General features: G+C 46.8%; 1 protein-coding gene and 1 long non-coding RNA gene across 2 annotated transcripts in view; both read right to left on the bottom strand.

Moving 5' to 3' along the window:
- Positions 1-1,295, bottom strand: LOC307221418. Its single transcript, XR_013841390.1, has 3 exons — positions 792-1,295; positions 310-424; positions 1-249 (listed from the first exon to the last, which is right to left on the bottom strand). It is a non-coding gene; the product is annotated as an uncharacterized lncRNA (long non-coding RNA).
- The window catches only part of ADAD2 (adenosine deaminase domain containing 2), a 41,146-nt gene that overhangs the window by 2,570 nt on the left and 18,349 nt on the right, over positions 1-20,227 (bottom strand). The window contains exons 11-19 of the mRNA XM_079989355.1: positions 19,105-19,304; positions 15,204-15,388; positions 12,177-12,278; positions 10,871-10,915; positions 10,218-10,343; positions 8,136-8,286; positions 4,089-4,253; positions 2,877-3,091; positions 1,302-1,536 (exon numbers count right to left, since the gene is read on the bottom strand). Coding sequence (XP_079845481.1) covers positions 1,302-1,536; positions 2,877-3,091; positions 4,089-4,253; positions 8,136-8,286; positions 10,218-10,343; positions 10,871-10,915; positions 12,177-12,278; positions 15,204-15,388; positions 19,105-19,304 — 1,424 coding nt within the window. The remainder of the gene's footprint in view (positions 1-1,301; positions 1,537-2,876; positions 3,092-4,088; positions 4,254-8,135; positions 8,287-10,217; positions 10,344-10,870; positions 10,916-12,176; positions 12,279-15,203; positions 15,389-19,104; positions 19,305-20,227) is intronic.

The following is a 20,227-nucleotide window of genomic DNA, read 5'->3' as shown; positions in this document are numbered from 1 at the left end:
GAGGCAAGAGCGATCCATCAACAAGGGGCTTTACATGAATCAACAGCAACACCTCACAACAAAGCAGGACCTCAACAACAAAAGCCAGTGTGTCCCAGCACACAATTCAACCACAGTACCAAGAAAGGCCATGAGTGAGAATGACCAGGTTCTGACTCAAGAATCCAAATTCGAGAAAATGTGTGGAATTAACAGAATCTGAATTCAGCAATTACCACTATGCCTTCCTTTCTACATGACCCATGCAAGCTTGCATTTTATATTTATGTGTGTGTGTGTGTGTGTGTGTGTGTACACCCACACACCCACACACCACACCCACACATTCTTCCTACATGTGATGTGGTTATGTGCAGGAGGAGTAAGTCCTCGTTTTAAGAAAAAACAAACTATAGTGTTCCATTGACATGCAGCCATTTTTAGCCTATCAGTAGTGACAAAGTGGGACATGGGTGGCACTGTGGGTTAAACCACAGAGCCTAGGGCTTGCCAATCAGAAGGTCGGTGGTTCGAATCCCCGCAACAGGGTGAGCTCCTGTTGCTTGGTCTCAGCTCCTGCCAACCTAGCAGTTCGAAAGCACGTCAAAGTACAAGTAGATAAATAGGTACCGCTCCGGCGGGAAGGTAAACGGCGTTTCCGTGCGCTGCTCTGGTTCGCCAGAAGCAGCTTAAGTCATGCTGGCCACATGACCCAGAAGCTGTACGCCGGCTCCCTCGGCCAGTAAAGCGAGATGAGTACCGCAACCCCAGAGTCGGCCACGACTGGACCTAATGGTCAGGGGTCCCTTTACCTTTACCTAGTGACAAATTAGCCTTTAGTATTGGATTTGAATTTCTTTATGGTTTTATTGCCAATGTTTAGAGCTTAGAGGTAGGGAAGACTGCACTGGACTCCCAACAGCTGGAGGACCTTTTCTTTCTCAGCCCCCTGCCTCCCAAAACACAGGCCTGAAGCAAAACTTGGCATCAAACAGTAGCTAACCCTCAGCTGTTTCCCATTTCAACCACCTGTAATGCAGTGAATTTTCAGATACCCAAACACATAGAGACATTGTCGGCTTTACTTTTGACTGGCTGCCCCTGCTCCTGAACAACCCAAATGACTTATTAGCACAAGGGGTGCCTGCATAAAGAGCGTAATTTACAGAAACAGAGAAGCCACCAAATTCTGCTTGTCGAGTCCGGATCCTTTTATTAGCAGTAAAACCACAACTGATTCCACACACACACACACACACAAACACACACACTCATAGGCCTACCCCATTCCCACACCCAAGCCCCCAGTGGCCCAAACTCACTCCTGTACTGCCTTCCCAACAGCTGCATTCACTAGTTCCAGCATCTCGTCTCCCCCACACCAGTTGAAGCTCAAGGAGCGAAACTCTGCTGGCGTGTCAAGGGACGCGGCACAGGGACCCTTAAAAAGGTATATCTGCCTGTGGTTAAATGGCTTTGGCAAGCTATCCGAGGCTGCCAGGTTCAATCGCTCATTGATGACCTTATGGAGGGTGTCATGGTCTTGGTAAGGATCAGCTGAAACGTGAAATTAGGAGAGAGAGCAAGTTACTTGCGAGGAGAAGGTAGCGAATTCTAAGGCTGATGTTGTCTAAGGGAGCTTAGTGAACAGCCAGCCCCACATCTGCACCCCACTAGAGGACTCTAGGGGCTGCCAACCCTGCCCAGGACAACTGAGGCACTGATGTGATTTAAGCTGCAGTCAGAGAGCGGGGCAAGGAAGTAAATAGCTCAGCTGCCATTTAAGGAGCCCCGACCTGCCCCTGCACTTACTGTGCCATGGGGTATTACTATGACTATTTTATTTATTAAATCTGTATACCACCCTTCATCCATAGATCTCAGAGCAGTTACAATATAAAAGCACAAAATGCAGAATTAACATAACGAAAACAAACCAATAATCCGCCCCTCCTACAACACATTTAAAAGGGCCTCAGATGTCTATCAGCCGAAGGCCTGGCTGAAGAGGAACATTTTCAACAGGCATCTAAAAGGGTGTAAGGAAGACGCCACATGAATCTCCCTGGGGAGAGGATTCCACAAATGGAAGCCACTGCAGAGAAGGCCCCGTTCTCGTGTTGCCACCCTCCTGACCCCTTGTGGAGGAGGCACATGAAGAAGGGCCTCAGAGGATGATCTCTGGGTCCAGGTTGGTTCATATGGAGAGAGGTGGTACCCCTGAAGGGAGTGTCCCCCCAATTATTTTTTATTTTTGCAAGCCCCAGAGAGTTGGCTTTGGGGGCATCCCCTGTACGAGGGTCCCCTGTAAGAGGCTCCTTAGGACCCTGTGTATTAGCATGCTGATAAAGCTCAAAATAGGGACGCGGGTGGCACTGTGGTCTAAACGACTAGGGCTTGCCGATTGGAAGGTCAGCGGTTCGAATCCCCGCGACGGGGTGGGCTCCCATTGCTGGTTCCAGCTCGTGCCAACCTAGCAGTTTGAAAGCACACCCAAAAGTGCAAGTAGATAAATAGGTACTGCTCCAGCGGGAAGGTAAACGGCGTTTCCGTGCGCTGCTCTGGTTTCACCAGAAGCGGCTTAGTCATGCTGGCCACATGACCCGGAAAAGTTGTCTGCAGAGTGGACAAACGTCGGCTCCCACGGCCTGTAAAGCGAGATGAGCGCCGCAACCCCAGAGTCGTTCGCGACTGGACTTAACTGTCAGGGGTCCTTTACCTTTTTTTAAAAAAAAAAGCTCAAAAGGATTTTTGTTCATTTAGTGCCCCAAGGCAAGGAAAGCCCAGTGTCCTGGGATGTACAAGCCTGGAATGGAAACATTTCTGCAGTTTGGCTGCTGCCAATGCAGCTCATGGGCTCTTTATGCGAGTTCTGTAGTAACAAAAACATACGTCACCTAGGACAATGCTGGTGATGTACACCGGGTGGATGATGTGGCTGAGAAGGGCCCCCTGCACTCCCAAGGCACTCCAGCGGGTCAGCTTATCGCTGCTGGAGACACAGTAGACATAGGCAGACAGCGCGCTGGGGCGGCAGTACGAGACGGGCCTGAGGACCCCTTTAACGCTGATGTGGAGCCCAATGGATGGATTCGGCTGTGGAGACACAATCCTGCAGGCCGCAGGAGGGGAAGGGGAAATTCCATAAACTCAGAGAGGGAAGTGTGGGGAGGATTCAGGTACAGGAATTGGGACTGGAAGATCCCAGTGGGTGGTCTGAAGAAACAGTGCTGCCACTGTGTTGACGCTAAGCAGGTCTGCACCCTGCCAGCAACTGGATGCAGAGACCGCCAGGGAACCCTGCATGTTACCTGGAAAGCTACGATGGAAATAAGGCAGAATATAATAAATTAAAAGTATTATTCTTTTGTTCTTAATGCCAAAAGCAGCCTCTTGGATTGGAGGAAATGCAAAGATAGACAAAACTTCGCCTTATGTAAGCTTGGCTGCTGAGCAGCTATTTTGTCAATTGTCAAAAAAACCATAGAAAGGGAGGATAAATAGCTTTTACAGGTTTTAGGGGGCTGCTTCAAAAACCTGTCTGACCAAACACAAGAGTGGGCCAGAAGTAATTAGCGTGCACCTTACAAATTGCGAATGCCTCTCTCAGAGCGCTTGCAGTTCTCCTACAATCTATCGTCTTCCTGCAGCCTGAGTGGGGATCAAAACCCTTCTCCTGGGTTTCTTAGCTTTCTCCCAAATGGCCCTTTGGGGCCAGAGGGCAAGGAGGCCAACTGCTAAGTGGAGCCATAATGAACAACAGGCAGAACCAGCTCCTTCTAAGTTCCATCCCCCTCCCTCCCACCTTCTGCAAGGGCAATGCTAAGACAAGAGGAGGAAGCTAAAAGGAAGTGCCAGTCCCCAGAACAGTTACAAGTAAGAAGGCAGGCCTGGCGGGGGCTGGCTGAGGGCAGGTGGAGGTTGACAGGATAGTGCCTCATTTGCCCTAAGGGACCAGCTGCCACTTGCCACCGAGATCCCCACCACAAAGACAAAACAGCCCATCTGACCTGCATGATCTCTCTCTCCTCCCCCCAGCTACCTCTCCCTTCCACACACCGAGACCTTTCTGCTCTGTATCCTGCTCTGAGCCACAGGCAAACACTCACCGGGTGTTCTCTGAAGCTCCTTTGGGCCTCCGACTCAGGTAGAGATGCAGAAAGTAATTTGGTTTCAGAGTCAGGTGCACCCCGTCCTCTGCCAGGCGGAAGATGCACTTCTCAAGGGCGGTGGGGTCTTGGCAGCAGTACATCAGTAGCTGCTTGTATAAGTACCTGGGAATACCAAATATTGTAGCTTGTAAAGGCTGTTGTGTCTTTGGGCCTTCAATCAGATCGCAGGGCAACCTCCTGCCACCTATCTCCAGATACAGTGGTACCTCAGGTTGCATACGCTTCAGGTTACGGACTCCGCTAACCCAGAAATAGTACCTGGGGTTAAGAACTTTGCTTCAGGATGAGAACAGAAATCGTGCTCCGGCGGCACTCAGCAGCAGGAGGTCCCATTAGCTAAAGTGGTGCTTCAGGTTAAGAACAGTTGCAGGTTAAGAACAAACCTCCGGAACGAATTAAGTACTTAACCCGAGGTACCACTGTACTCCCTTCTGTTTGTTTCCCTTTTTCTTCTTCTTCTTCTTCCCACCCCCTTCCATGTATATCAATATAAGAGATTATAGTTTGCCTACTTTACCCTCTGTAATCATTGCTTCACATATCAGTTGATTGTTAAAAGAGTTTGTTTTCATTAACAAAAAAACTAACACCATAAAATTCCAGATTTTGAAAGAGACCTATGTTTCAGTTTGCACATTGGATAATGAACTGTGAATTCAGCAGCTTCTCATTAAAGTGCAAACAAAAATTGATTTTCTCCCCAATCCATGTAACTGAGACATGTATCTTTGAAACACGACACCAACCAAAGTAACTGAGCAATGCCTGAAGAAACCCCATTGCTCCTCAGTCTTGTTACCAAACTCCTCTGCTCCTCTGTTTGAAGAACTCCCTTGTCCAGTGTGGCAGCTATAGCTAGCTGCCAACTCCAAACACCAACTCCAGTCATGGGCTTTCTAGTGATAAGAGGGTTCATCTCTACAACATGCAAGGCAGCGTTAGAGAAGAATAAAGGTAAAGGGTAAAGGGACCCCTGACCATAGAAAGATCTAGAGATATGGTCGAATTTGAAGCTTTCCTTGTTAGGCCAAATTGCAGTGATCAAAATGAATGTATTGCCTAGAATGTTGTTTTTGTTTTAGACATTACAAATTGTGGATAAACTAGATTGCTTCAAGAAGTGGCAGAAAGATATATCTAAATTTGTCTGGCAGGGCAAAAAGCCCAGAATAAAATTTAAGATACTCACTGATGCAAAAGAAAGAGGGGGGTTTGCCCTGCCGGACCTAAGATTGTATTATGAATCAGCAGCTTTTTGCTGGTTGAAAGATTGGCTACTTCTTGAGAACGCAGACATTCTAGATTTGGAAGGATTTGATAATAGGTTTGGTTGGCATGCATATTTATGGTACGACAAGGTTAAAATTCATAAGGGATTCAAAAACCATATTGTTAGGAAAGCATTACACAATGTTTGGATTCGATATAAGGATTTGTTGGAAAATAAAACCCCTAGGTGGTTATCACCTATGGAAGCCAAAGAGGTGAAGAAACTCAACATGGAATCTAAATGGCCAAAATATTTTGAAATTTTAGAACAAGAAAGTGGTAAATTTAAACTACAGAGCTATGAGAAAATAAAGTCTAAAGTACAAGATTGGCTCCATTATTATCAAATAATGGAGACTTTTAAACAAGACAGGAAAATTGGATTCCAGGTGGAGAAATCGAAACTAGAAACAGAATTGTTAGAACCCAATACTAAGAATTTATCAAGAATGTATAACCTGTTGCTGAAGTGGAATACAGTAGATGAAACTGTTAAGCCAGCTATGATCAAATGGGCACAGGACATAGGTCATGACATTATGTTTGCTGACTGGGAACAGTTATGGACCACCGGTATTAAATTCACGGCATGTAATGCCTTAAAAGAAAATATTATGAAAATGATTTATAGGTGGTACATGACCCCAGTCAAGCTTGCGAAGATTTATCATTTGCCCAATAATGTTGGAAATGTAATGAAGCTGAAGGTACCTTCTTTCACCTTTGGTGGACCTGCCCAAGGATTAAGGCCTTCTGGGAAATGATTTATAATGAAATTAAGAAGGTACTTAAGTGTACTTTTCACAAGAAACCGGAGGCATTTCTCCTGGGCATGGTCGGCCAATTGGTGTTAAGGAGGGATAAGACTTTTTTTATGTACGCCACTACAGCAGCAAGGATCCTTTTAGCAAAGTATTGGAAGACACAAGAACTACCCACACTGGAAGAATGGCAGACGAAAGTGATTGACTTTATGGGACTGGCAGAAATGACCGGCAGAATCCGTGACCAAGAGAAAGAGACAGTGGAGGAAGATTGGAAGAAGTTTAAAGTATATCTTAAGAACTGTTGTAAAATAGAGGAGTGATAAAATGTCAAGGGGAAGGGAGATGCAGAATTGCAGCAAAAACTGTTTGATGATTTAAGGTAAAATTGAGAATGATAATGAGCTTAAACTTAATTGGCAAAAAGAGTTGTTGAAAAACTGTAAAATAAGGATGCAAAAAGGGTGAGGTATGGGGAAGTCCGAGAAAAGAGGCTTATGAAAATGAGGTTAAGAAATGATATCTTTGTATGTGTTTGTATTTGTTGATGTTTGTATGTTGTTGTTGTTGTTGTTTTGTGTTAAAAATTGGAAAATTAATAAAAATTATTATAAAAAAAAGGGACCCCTGACCATTAGGTCCAGTCGTGGCCGACTCTGGGGTTGCGGTGCTCATCTCGCTTTACTGGCCGAGGGAGCTGGCGTACAGCTTCCAGGTCATGTGGCCAGCATGACTAAGCTGCTTCTGGAGAACCAGAGCAGCACACAGAAACGCCGTTTACCTTCCCGCCAGAGTGGTACCTATTTACCATATTTTTCGCCCTATAGGACGCACTTTTTCCCCTCCAAAAATGAAGGGGAAATGTGTGTGCGTCCTATGGGGCGAATGCAGGCTTTCGCTGAAGCCTGGAGAGCGAGAGGCGTCGGTGTGCACCGACACCTCTCGCTCTCCAGGCTCCAGGGAGCTATCCGCAAGCCTTGCGTGCCCTGAGGAACTCCCTGCGGGCGGCAGCCGATAGCCCGGAGCACGGGGTGCCCTTTGGAGGGTGCCCCGTGCTTCGCGCAGGTGTCCGCAGCCTGCCGCCCGGTGGGCGGGGTGCCCTGAAGCAGAGCGCCCTGCGCGCCGGACAAACATCCGCAGCATGGGGAGCCCTGCAGGAGTTCCCCGCAGGCCTCCCCACCCTGCGGATAGCAGCCTGCCGCCCGGTGAGTGGGGCGCCCTGAAGCAGAGCGCCCCGCGCGCCGGACAGACATCCGCAGCGTGGGGAGCCCTGCAGGAGTTCCCCGCAGGGCTCCCCACGCTGCGGATAGCAGCCTGCCCCCCCGGCGCACGTGGTGCCCTGAAGCAGAGCACCCCGCGCGCCGGACAGACATCGGCCAGCCCCACAAGCTCGGGGGACAGCGGGGAGGCGCGGCGCCGCCATCCCACTGTTCCCCGACCTGGTTTTGGGGGGGAAATAAAGGGGGGGAAATTCCTTTATTTCCCCCCCCCAAAAAAAAGTAGGTGCGTCCTATGGGACAGTGTCCTACGGGACGAAAAATACGGTATCTACTTGCACTTTGACGTGCTTTCGAACTGCTAGGTTGGCAGGAGCAGGGACTGAGCAACGGGAGCTCACCCCGTCAGAGGGATTCGAACCGCCGACCTTCTGATCGGCAAGTCCTAGGCTCTGTGGTTTAACCCACAGCGCCACCCGCATCCCTAGAGAAGAATACCTCTGAGCAAATACCAAGTGAGTTTCCCTAATCATTAGGTTATCCCAACCAGTCCTCAACATCTGGGATTAGAAATAAGAACCTCTTGTGATTTCCAGGAACAGTTGATTCCTGGCACCCCTCACTTGTAAAATCACATCCTGCCTTCAACCTGCTGCTTCCCTCCTAAATTGCTCCTTTAACCTGGCCGATAAAACCAGCACTGCACATCAGCGCTGGGAAGACAGGTGCCTTACCTCAGAAGCGCTCTGCGGGCAACCACTAGCCCATGCATATCATGGATTCTCCTGCCTTTGAACTCCATCCAGCCCTCATAGCATACATCTCCTGTTCCCAGGGCAACCAGCTCGTAGGTCTCCTTGTAGGAGCTCGGGCTGTTGGCAACCTCTGAAGGGACAGGAAAGAAAGAGTCAAAATGTTAATTGCGACTTCAAAGGCAAAGGCCGGCTCAAAACAGGGAGGGAATATCCAGGGAGGCAACAACCATTCAGGAACAGCCCCTTGCCTAGCAAACATTTGGGCCAAATTAAACCTTATGCTGAGTGCTCTGCTGAGTGGGGAATAAGCCAAAACTAGCCAAAACTGCTGCAATGTCTTGCTTGGAGCCGGTATAGGACCTCAACTAGATGGAGTTTCCATCCCTCCCACCTCTGGAACTACTTTGCATTTCCTTCCTCTGAAGAATGTAAGAAGAACTCTGATGGATGAGAGCAAGGATCCATCCAGACCAGTGGCTCCCAAAGTGCACTGTACCAGTGGGATTACCCAGGAGGGCACTAAGAGGCGAGGGGCAAAAGGGGGCATTGAAGGCACAAATGATTATCAGTCTTTGTTGTTGTTTTTTAATATGCTTTATTGGTTGAAAACTTTATAACAGAAACGGACAATAGATGTTATAGGCAAAATGAGAAATAAAAAATTAACAATTATTCATACTTGCTTTGTGTATAGTATACATTTGAGATTCAATTTTACAAGGCTTATCTTCCTTAAATTCCTTAAATACGTGCTTAGACTTTACTTTCTCCATGTTATTTCACTTACTATCAATTTTATTTTATAAAATTATCCTAATTGCACATCGAAGATTATCAGTCTTTGAAAAGCTGGTATCAATGGAGCAAGCTCATCCATTTTGTTAACTAATTAAACTAAATAGTTTTAACTCGATTTTGAATAAATATGCAATTAATTGTTACTGTTTTGAATTTTATTGTGTTATTATATTCCCCAGTGGGTCTTGCAAACTGCTATTCTGAATAATGTTTTTAATATGGTAAAGGTAAAGGACCCCTGGACGGTTAAGTCCAGTCAAAGGCGACTATGGAGTGTGGCGCTCATCTCGCTTTTCAGGTCAAGCTGTCTGTTTGTCCACACCCAGCTTTCCAGGTCATGTGGCCCGCAGGACTAAACCGTTTCTGGTGCAACAGGACACTGTCACAAGTCCCAGAGCACATGGAAATGCCGTTTACCTCCCTGCCGCAGCAGTACCTATTTATCTACTTGCACTGGTGTGCTTTTGAACTGCTAGGTTGGCAGGAGCTGAGACAGAGCAACGGGAGCTCACCCCATTGCGGGGATTTGAACCGCCAACCTTCTGATCAGCAAACCCAAGAGGCTCAGTGGTTTAGACCACAGCGCCACCTGTGTCCCTAAGGTAAAGGACCCCTGAATGGTTAAGTCCAGTCAAAGGCGACTATGGGGTTCTGGCGCTCATCTCGCTTTCAGGCCGAGGGAGCCGGCGTTTGTCCACATACAGCTTTCTGTGTCATGCGGCCAGCAGGACTAAGCTCTGATAATAATAATAATAATAATAATAATAATAATAATTTATTTATACCCCGCCCATCTGGCTGAGTTTCCCCAGCCACTCTGGGCGGCTCCCAATCAAGCCTGGCTTCAGCTGGGGAGGGCAGGATATAAATAAAATTTTATTTTTATTTTTTTATTAAACTGCTTCTCGCGCAACAGAACACCATGGCGGAAACCAGAGCACACAGAAACTCCATTTACCTTGCTGTTGCAGTGGGAAGGGACACTGGAGACACATCATGGAACCAGAGGAACAGTGGACCAAAAACGTTTGGGAATTCCTACTCCAGACCAGCATCTCATTTCCCATAGTGGCCAACCGGTTGCCTCCAGAAAGCAATCCAGCAAGCCATGAAGTTGTTGCTCCTCAGCAGCTGACACTCAGCGGTATTCTGGCTTTCATCCTCGAGAGTCAGTATAGCCATCATGCCTAAAGTCCAGGTAGGATTCCACCCCCACCAAAAAAACAGCAACACCCCAAAGACGACAGGGCGCCAGTGGCTCACCTCTCTCTAGTATGAATGCTGCCACACTGCTCATGCAGCCTTGGTACCGCACGTCTTCTCCGATAAGCATTTCACAGATATCACTGGTAATAGCGGCACAGCGTTGTGTGTGGGAAACTTCGATTTCTGGTGGAGAGAAAGGGGGCAGGTTGTTTTCCTTGGGGTAACTGTTTGGACACCTCTGCTTATTCTGCAAACGTGACGAGATCTAATGCCATGTGGGGAGGCTCAGCCCCAGTACCATTTTTCAAATGCCAGAGACCTCATGAAAAGAGAGTGGACACTTGCTGACTGTTCCCTCCTCAGAGGGCTGGAGACAGATGACAGTTTTAAGCATGGGCAGGCAAATTATGCAAGCCTCAGGCTGAGAAAGGTTCCCCTTCCCTTGGCACTGTTTGCCAGGGGCTCTCAAAGATCTCTGGAAGGGATCTTTCCCAGCCCTATAGTCGCCCTTGTGCAGAACCCTGTACCAAGCGCAGGGAAGGCAAAAGGCCACGGGCAGTTTGTCACTTGCATCTTAAAAAGCAGAAAGACTATTAAAAGGAATACATGCATTCAACATTTGCTATGAACAACGCATGAAAGTTATGGATCTAGGACAAGGAATTAATAAGTTAAAGGAAAGCCATGTTTTTGAAGAATGTTATTCTTACCAGGAGGCCGAGGTTTTACAGAAGAAACTGGGAGAACAGGCAAGCCTACAAGACACAAAAGGCAACTGAGGTGAAGAGATGTACTGAGAGACAGCCAGCTTGTATTAAATCTGCCTGTTACAAATTGTGGTACAGTACATTGTGTCATTCCCATGATAACCTGCTTTCTACGTTTATGTGTGAACCCACCCACACAATTTAGGATTGGAAAGGAAATGTTCAGCCTCCACCAGTTTGGAGAGACAGCACTCAACTTCAGAAATGCCTCTCAGTGCGTTGGGGCATGCAAGGCGACAGAGCAGCTCTGAACATGTGCAGAGCACCTTTCCCTGGAAGTTGCATAACCAGAGAACGCACCATGCTACACACCATCAGAAAACCAGAGCTCATTCCTAGCCCTTATGAGAACGGGTGGGGAGGATGCCTCTCCAAGCTGCTTAGACCACTTCACTATTCTAGAATTCAGAGTATCCATGGAAAGGGAGTGAGAATTTACTAGGCAGAAACTGTACATTCAAAGTACACTGCTTGCCGAGAAGTATGCTGGGAACTGTGGCTCTGTGAGGAACACACTGCCATCTGTTCCCAGGATTTTTAAAGCCATATGCTTTAAATCAGGCATAGGCAAACTCGGCCCTCCAGTTGTTTTTTTTATTAAGCTAAAGATCATCTTTATTGTCACTATCCCATACAGAACAACGGAATTGAAAAATCTACATAAGACATTCAAAAACCAACAAGCCTGCTATCCCAACTATCCCAACCTGGTTAGCCCCCTAAAAACTCTGATACCCCATTTTAAAAATACAATATACTCCCACAGAGACTCCTTATACTGCATTTAAAACCAAAATCGCATTTGGGTAGAAACTGTTTCTCAGGCGGCTAGTCCTAGTCTTTATAACCCTGTACCTTCTTCCAGAAGGCAGAAGCTGAAAGAGATCATTTCCGGGGTGCGCACTCTCCTGCGCTATCTCTGCAGCTTTCTTATGGCACCTGGAAGCATAGATTTGATCCAAGGTGGGAAGAGTGCACCCAATTATTCTCTCCGCAGTCTTTACAACCCTGGACAGCATTGTTTTTTCCCTGGCCGTGCAGCTCCCAAACCACACACACAGACCATAAGTTAATACACTCTCCAAAGCACAATGGGGAAAAATAAATAATACTACAGTTCCCATCATCCCTGACCACTGGTCCTGTTAGCTAGGGATGATGGGAGTTGTAGTCCAAAAAACATCTGGAGGGCCGAGTTTGCCTATGCCTGCTTTCAATATACAGTGTGGGTGTCTCACACAAGACATACTTTCATTTTGCTTCTCCAGTTGTGCATCCGAAACATCATCGATTGGTTGATCCCATCCATCCAGGAGTGGCTCCTTAAAAGAAGCGGAGGGCAGAAGGTGTGCTGCAGAAAGAACATCAGTGGGGAAGTGAGGAGGGGTGCAAAGCAGAGAAACAAAACACGAGAGTGGGGCAGAAGGGAAAGCAGGAACCTCCCTCTTACCCTCAACGCCCACAAAATATACTGACCTTCCAGCTCCCAATATCTACACACAAAGAGGAAGAAAACAGGGGGTAGACCTGCAGCAATCATGCAGTTTTATTTACATTAATCCACAACTGATATACCGTATTTTTTGCTCTATGACTCGCTTTTTCATTCCTAAAAAGTAAGGGGAAATGTGTGTGCGTCTTATGGAGCGAATGCAGGCTGCACAGCTATCCCAGAAGCCAGAACAGCAAGAGGGATTGCTGCTTTCACTGCACAGCGATCCCTCTTGCTGTTCTGTGTTCTGAGATTCAGAATATTTTTTTCTTGTTTTCCTCCTCCAAAAACTAGGTGCGTCTTGTGGTCTGGTGCGTCTTATAGAGCGAAAAATATGGTAAATCTTACCACGAGGCAGGGCAAAAAGAGCTACCCGTATCCCTCTTGCTGTTCTGTCTTCTGGGATAGCTGCGCAGCCTGCATTCACTCCATAAGACACACACACATTCCCCCTTACTTTTTAGGAGGGAAAAAGTGAGTCTTATAGAGCAAAAAATATGGTACTTAAGGTAGAAACAGTTGGGGTGGATGATGGTTACAAGACCCAGGCTGCTCTGTAACGTCACCCATACCTCCTGTACAAGAAGGAAGAATGTGCTTTTAACCTTTACTAAATTTAACAAGTTCTCATTTTTCCCACTGCAGAGTCGGGAGGTGTGCACATCCGGTTACCTTTTATCAGACATTCACCTCCAGTGCTTTGTAAAATATTTATTAAGCAGCATTTCACATACAGAAAGCTTGACAAAATAAATGGATCGTATGGTTAGAATTGTGATTACAAAACGAAAATGGGTGCTGCTGCAGGTCTGCTACTACTTATTTTCAAACTCTTGAGATACATAGACATTTCTAGGAATCACTTTCTGCACCATTTATCATATATTGTAAGAATTCGCCCTTTGAGCTGACACGGCTCAAGCACTAAAAGAATCCTGTGGCAACTTTTAGCATATGCATTACAGCTTAAGCTTGGTAGGATAGGTGGGATCTAAATTTAATATAAATAAATAAAATAATAGGGCAATGAAGTGGTTGTTGGAATAAATTGAGCCTTTGGATCCCTACAAAGACTGGATTTTGCAGGAAAAGGCACCGCCAAAGAGGTCAAATTGCTAGTGTTAAGAGCATCAGAGCCCTGAAGCTGGAGGAGACCAAAGACCCATCTAGTCCAGTATCCTGTTTCCATGGCGGCCAACCAGATGTCCCTAACGAAGTCCACAAGCAGGACATGAATGCTACAACATTCGGCAGGTTTAACCTGGCAGATTCCCTTGCCCTCTTAGTGCAATGGTAAAAAGGTAAGTCCAGTCAAAGGCGACTCTGGAGTTGCGGCACTCATTTCACTTTCAGGCCAAGGGAGCCGACATTTGTACACTGTTTTCCGGGTCATATGGCCAGCATAACTAAACCACTACTGGCGCACAGAGGGCCGTGACGAGTGCCAGAGTGGACGGGGTGGCGCTGTGGTGTAAACCACTGAGCCTCTTGAGCTTGCTGATCAGAAGGTCGGAGGTTCAAATCCCCGCGACGGGGTGAGCTCCCGTTGCTCTGTCCCAGCTCCTGCATGCCAGTGCAAGTAGATAAATAGGTACCACTGTGGAGGGAAGGTAAACGGCGTTTCCATGCGCTCTGGCACTCGTCACGGTCCTCCATGCGCCAGTAGCGGTTTAGTCTCTTTCAAATCAGAACCGGTGAAGGCGGTGAAGGTCCTACGTGAATGTCTGGAGGTGGTTGGAGGATGGACGGCGGCTAACAGATTGAGGTTGAATCCTGACAAGACAGAAGTACTGTTTTGGGGGGAGAGGAAGCGGTCAGGTGCGGAGGACTCCCTGGTCCTGAATGGGGTAACTGTGCCCCTGAAGGTCCAGGTGCGCAGCCTGGGAGTTATTCTGGACTCACAGCTGTCAATGGAGGTGTAGGTCCATTCTGTGTCCAGGGCAGCTGTTTATCAGCTCCATCTGGTATGCAGGATGAGACCCTACCTGCCTGCAGACTGTCTGGCCAGAGTGGCGCATGCTCTGGTTATCTCCTGCTTGGACTACTGCAATGCGCTCTATGTGGGACTACCTTTGAGAGTGACCTGGAAACTACAACTAATCCAGAATGCGGCAGCCAGACTGGTGACTGGGAGCGGCCGCCGAGACCATATAACACCGGTCTTGAAAGACCTACATTGGCTCCCAGTACGTTTCCGAGCACAATTCAAAGTGTTGGTGCTGACCTTGAAAGCCCTAAACGGCCTCGGTCCAGGATACCTGGGGGAGCATCTCCACCCCCATCATTCTACCTGGACACTGAGGTCCAACTCTGAGGGCCTTATGGCGGTTCCCTCACTGCGAGAAGTTACAGGGAACCAGGCAGAGGGCCTTCTCGGTGGTGGCACCCGCCCTGTGGAACACCCTCCCACCAGATGTCAAAGAGAACAACTACCAGACTTTTAGACGACATCTGAAGGCAGTCCTGTTTAGGGAAGCTTTTAATGTTTCATAGGTTATTGTATTTTAGTCTTCTGTTTGAAGCCGCCCAGAGTGGCTAGGGAAACCCACCCAGATGGGCAGGGTATAAATAATAAATTATTATTATTATTATTATTATTAGTCCTGCTGGCTACATGACCAGGAAAGCTGTCTGTGGACAAACGCCAGCTCCCTCGGCCTGAAAGCGAGATGAGCGCCGCAACCCCATACCATCCAGGGGTCCTTTACCTTTACCATAGCAATGCTGCAACCGCAGCGTTATTAATTCTCCTTTCAGGCCCAGTCCACCCTCTTCCGCATCTACCCTTTCCTTGTGTGGCACCGCTAGCGGATCCAGAGAGCTCTGGAGAAAGAAGAGGCTCCTCAACGGCAACGGTTTGAAGTTGTCCTTCCTTCCAAGGAGACTGCATCCGATCTTTCTGCAGAGATGCTGCGGCATTTATTTTCTGGCAACCCTCTCCTGCCGCCTCTTCTTTGTCCGACATTTTTCTGGGAAGAAGGGAAACAGATAAAAATTTAAAACTTAAAATTTAAACTTAAATTTTCAAAAAAATTTAAAAAAAAAATAAAAGGGGTGTTTACAATTACAACCTTTTTGCTTGAATGTCTAAGTTTTGTACCAATGTTGTGTTGCAGGGGCAATATAAGTTTTGTTATGTACCAAGGTTCCTGCATTGTTGGCAACCATCTGCCTCGAGATGCTATTGTGCTATTATTATATTTGGGTATTTTCTGTTAACTGCTTTGAGGAAACTACTATACATAGCTTTTAAATTGGGGGGGTCTGTCTGGATACCCTTCCAAAACCTGTGATCTTGTGAGGGTAGAAGGTCTAAGACGAAGCTTGGGTATGAAAACAAGATAATTGTGAGGAGAAGCAGGACTAAGATGTGGAGATCTGCTCCAGAGATCCAGACAGTGGGGAGCCCCAAGAAATTAATAAATACAATTTGGACTATAATTTGAACTTTTTTATTTCCGTTTTTTATTTTTCTAATTGGAGTATTATGTTTGGATATTTAATTGGATGTTTTTTATTGGAAAATCAATAAAAATGATTTTAAAAAAGAAAGAAAACAAGATAATTCTGCAAGGCCAGGGGCCACCACAGAAAAGGCCGTGTTTTTTTGAGGCGGATGACAGTCTGCCTTCCCTCATCAATGGTTATGCGGAACTTGATGGGGAGATTTTTAAGGGTCTGGATTTTCCCCCTCCCTAAATTGATTTTTGAATTCTGAATTTATTGCTATTCACATTTTATACTGTAGTTTATGCTGTTTTTTGTTGCATCAATTGTTTAAAATTTGTTGTTAGCCGCCCTGAGCCCGGTTTTCTGAACCGGGAAGGGCAGGGTATAAATAAAAAAAATTATTATTTATTTAAATGGAAATGGATTGTTTTTTAGAGACTACCAGATTAAAGAAACATGAGTTTTAGACCATTATTTGACCGGCCATGAACCATTTTGACGGGGTTCTGTTTTGTTTCTGTTTCGCAATTAAGTGGCCGTGAAGAAAAGAATTGTAAATCTGTGTAAAGTGGTACATGCAAAAACCCTGATAGATCAATCTTCAGGTTTTGTCCCTCAGGAGAGGCCTTCTTCTTCTTCCCCACTTTGGTCCCAAACAGGGAGAAAAGGCCTCTTCCAAGATGGCGCCTGAGGCGCTAAACCAAAAACTGTGGCCCATGGATTCAAATTCAAAATCTGTTGCCCGGCCAACTGATCAAACGGCTCATCCACAAATCCCCGGACTTTTCCGTGTATAAGACTAGGTTTTCTCACTCTAAAATAATCTTCAAAATCGTGGCTCATCTTACACCATCTTAAATTGGAGTCCCCAAAAATAGGGGGCGTCTTATACATGGGGGCATCTTAATAGATGGAAAGCCACTTAAGAGAGGCTTAAATTTTGTTAAAACAGAATAAACCAAACACCGCAATGGCCGCTATTGCCCCCTCCCAGAGCTTTTCCGCTCGCAAAATGGCTTCAGCTCACCCCAAGTTTCCCCAAAGCTCTGAGGACCCCCCAAAAAACATGGCCTCCTCCCCCCCAAAAAAACCTGGAGGGGATCCCCTCTAGAAAAATGGCCCCAAATTGGCATCAGTGAGGAGGATTTCATGGAGAAGGGGGGCTCACTTTTAGTATTTCTCCCCCCCCCAAAAAAAGCCCCAAATTCCTTCTCATTGCCCCCCCACAGGAGATATCCCCCTCCAAAACCCTCCCCAATAATTTAACCCAATAATTTAACCCAACAGAGCAGCCCCTTTGCCCCAAAGCTCAATAACCCCCCCAAATAAATCAAAAATCGCTCTCCCAAAAGATTAAACGTCCCACTTAAATCTCCCTCCCTGAAATACGAAGGAGACCCACCCCGCCTATCCCATAATAATAATAATAATAAAATTTATTTATACCCCGCCCTCCCCAGCCAGGGGGCTAACATCACAGTAAAAACATAATGGGGGGGGACCAATTTAAAATACAGGTTAAAATGCTATTTAAAATGCAGCCTCCACAGCCCCCCCAAAAGGTGTTTCCACACAAGCCCCTTTCTTGCCTCCCCCCCGTTAATTCGGATTAATTGGGGAGGCGCTGAGGAGGAGATGGGGCTTTGGAGCTGGGGGGGTGAAGTGGAGGGGGTATCCTATGAAATGTGCATTAACTCCAGCAGTTTGGGGGTGTTTTGCAGAAAAATGGGGTGCATGGAAGAGAAGGGGGGCGCTGAAGGCCATCACAAAAAAATGCCTTGGTGCAAACAGGTGGAGGGGGCAAAGGGGCGCCTGCTGCAAATTAAGAGGGGGGATGGAGCAAGTTCAATGCACCCCTTGGGGTGCAGAGGGGTGCAATTTTTTGGGGGGGGGAACCTGCTTGCAAACACAGCTAGCTAGAAAGCTAAATGGGCGAGGGTGCAAAATGGATGCAACAAGGAGAAGAGGCGGGGGGGGGCAAAGGGGCGCCTGCTGCAAATTAAGAGGGGGGGGAGAAGCAGGTTCAATGCACCCCTTGGGGCGCAAAGGAGGGGTGCAATTTTTGGGGGGAGGGGGTAACCTGCTTGCAAACACAGCTAGCCAGAAATCTAAATGGGAGAGGGTGCAAAATGGATGCAACAAGGAGAAGAGGGGGGGGGCAAAGGGGCGCCTGCTGCAAATAAAGAGGGGGGAGAAGCAGGTTCAATGCACCCCTTGGGGTGCAAAGGAGGGGTGCAATTTTTTGGGGGGAAGGGGTAACCTGCTTGCAAACACAGCTAGCCAGAAATCTAAATGGGAGAGGGTGCAAAATGGATGCAACAAGGAGAAGAGGGGGGGCAAAGGGGCGCCTGCTGCAAATTAAGAGGGGGGAGAAGCAGGTTCAATGCACCCCTTGGGGTGCAAAGGAGGGGTGCAATTTTTTGGGGGGGAGGGGGGAACCTGCTTGCAAACACAGCTAGATAAAAAGCTAAATGGGAGAGGGTGCAAAATGGATGCAACAAGAAGAGGCGGGGGGGGGGGCAAAGGGGCGCCTGCTGCAAATTAAGAGGGGGGGAGAAGCAGGTTCAATGCACCCCTTGGGGTGCAAAGGAGGGGTGCAATTTTGGGGGGGAGGGGGGAACCTGCTTGCAAACACAGCTAGATAGAAAGCTAACTGGGCGAGGGTGCAAAATGGATGCAACAGGGAGAAGAGGCGGGGGGGGGGGCAAAGGGTTTGATACCACGGGGGTAACTCATGGGGGGTAAGTAGGTTTTCCTTGCACCCCACGTTGGAAGAAAAGACCACGCAGACTTGCTCTCCCACCATCTAGGAACCCCGCTTCCAATTTCCCCTACCAAGTTGCAAATGAATTAAAACCCAGCTGCTTCTCCACGTGTTTGAGTTTGGATCCACTTGGAAGCTGGGGGGGGGGGGGGAGAAAGAAATCTGCAATGGCGACCAATCCGGTAAAAGAAAAGTCAGTTAATCCGTTTTATTGCACATATCCAAAGGCTGCCGCAAGGTACACAGAATCATTCAAAAATTAAAAGAAAATATACTGGATTAATACAAAAAACTTTAAACATTTGTTATCAATACGTTACCTGCTCTAAACAGAGCTATAAAAGTACCTTCATATACAAATCAAGACATTAAACAATAAAATTTATAAGCTGAAATTATCACATGGCCACTAATGCATTAAAAAATTATGTTAATTAATACAGTGGTAAAAGAAAAGGAGGGAGATCTCACAGGCTCCTCCCACCCCGCTTGGGGATCCATTGCAACACCTTTAAGGATCGCAGCCCGAGGAATGGGTGTCTTTTAATAACTTGGAGGGAGTAAAAAGCAGGATTAAGATTTGCGCTCCAGACTTGGAAGGGAAACTCACCACCCTCACCCCGGGGGGGGGGGAAATCTGCTTGGTTTCTCAGGTTAAGCCAGGTGCCTTGGGTTTATTTATTTATTTTATTTTATTTTGCACGTGCAATTTGCACGCCCCATTTACTCCAGAGGGCGCTTTGCATACGGATCCCGTGCAAATGGGATTCAGAAACAATTGCTCTCCGTCTAATCCTTGTTGTGCGTGAGGTTGTTTTACCTGCTAAAAGATGTCGATGTCTTGCCCGGGCTCACAAACGGTCTCTGCAAAATGCAGTTAAACGGTTTTGAAACATAAACGCGGGACTTTAAACCGCTGCAAGGAGGAAATGGCTCCACTTTGGACCTCGCAAGTTGCGCCTCTAGGTGGCGTATCCTAAGCATGTGATCACTGCAAACCGGAGTTTAAAGGGGTGGCGGCAGGTGACCTTTTTATTTGCAACACCATCGTGTAACATTCAGGTTTGCAAACCTTTGCAATTGCTGCCTTGAGAGCGCTTGCATTAAACAAAGATTTTAAAAGAATCGAAAGAAAGTGTTTGCTTGCTTAAATAAATTAATACTTCTGAGAATAGTAATAATAGTAATAATAATAATAATAATAATAATTAATAATTTGTACCCTCCCATATGGCTGGGTCTCCCCAGCCACTCTGGGCGGCTTCCAACAAAGATTAAAAATACATTAAAATACATTAATATATATAGTTACAGATAGGTAGCCGTGTTGGTCTGCCATAGTCAAAACAAAATAAAAAAATTCCTTCCAGTAGCACCTTAAAGACCAACTAAGTTAGTTCTTGGTATGAGCTTTCGTGTGCATGCACACGTGTGCATGCACACGAAAGCTCATACCAAGAACTAACTTAGTTGGTCTTTAAGGTGCTACTGGAAGGAATTTTTTTATTTTGTATTAATATATATATGATTTTCAAGTTGCAACATGGCAGCTCCCAGTGTGGTCAGTTTTTGCTTTCATTGGGGGAGGGGGGAA

The sequence above is a fragment of the Podarcis cretensis genome (genome assembly GCF_951804945.1).
Source record: "Podarcis cretensis genome assembly, chromosome: 8".
Lineage (NCBI taxonomy): Eukaryota > Metazoa > Chordata > Lepidosauria > Squamata > Lacertidae > Podarcis > Podarcis cretensis.
The sequence above is the reverse complement of the archived record's forward strand: the minus strand, read 5'-3'. Positions and strand labels throughout refer to the sequence as shown.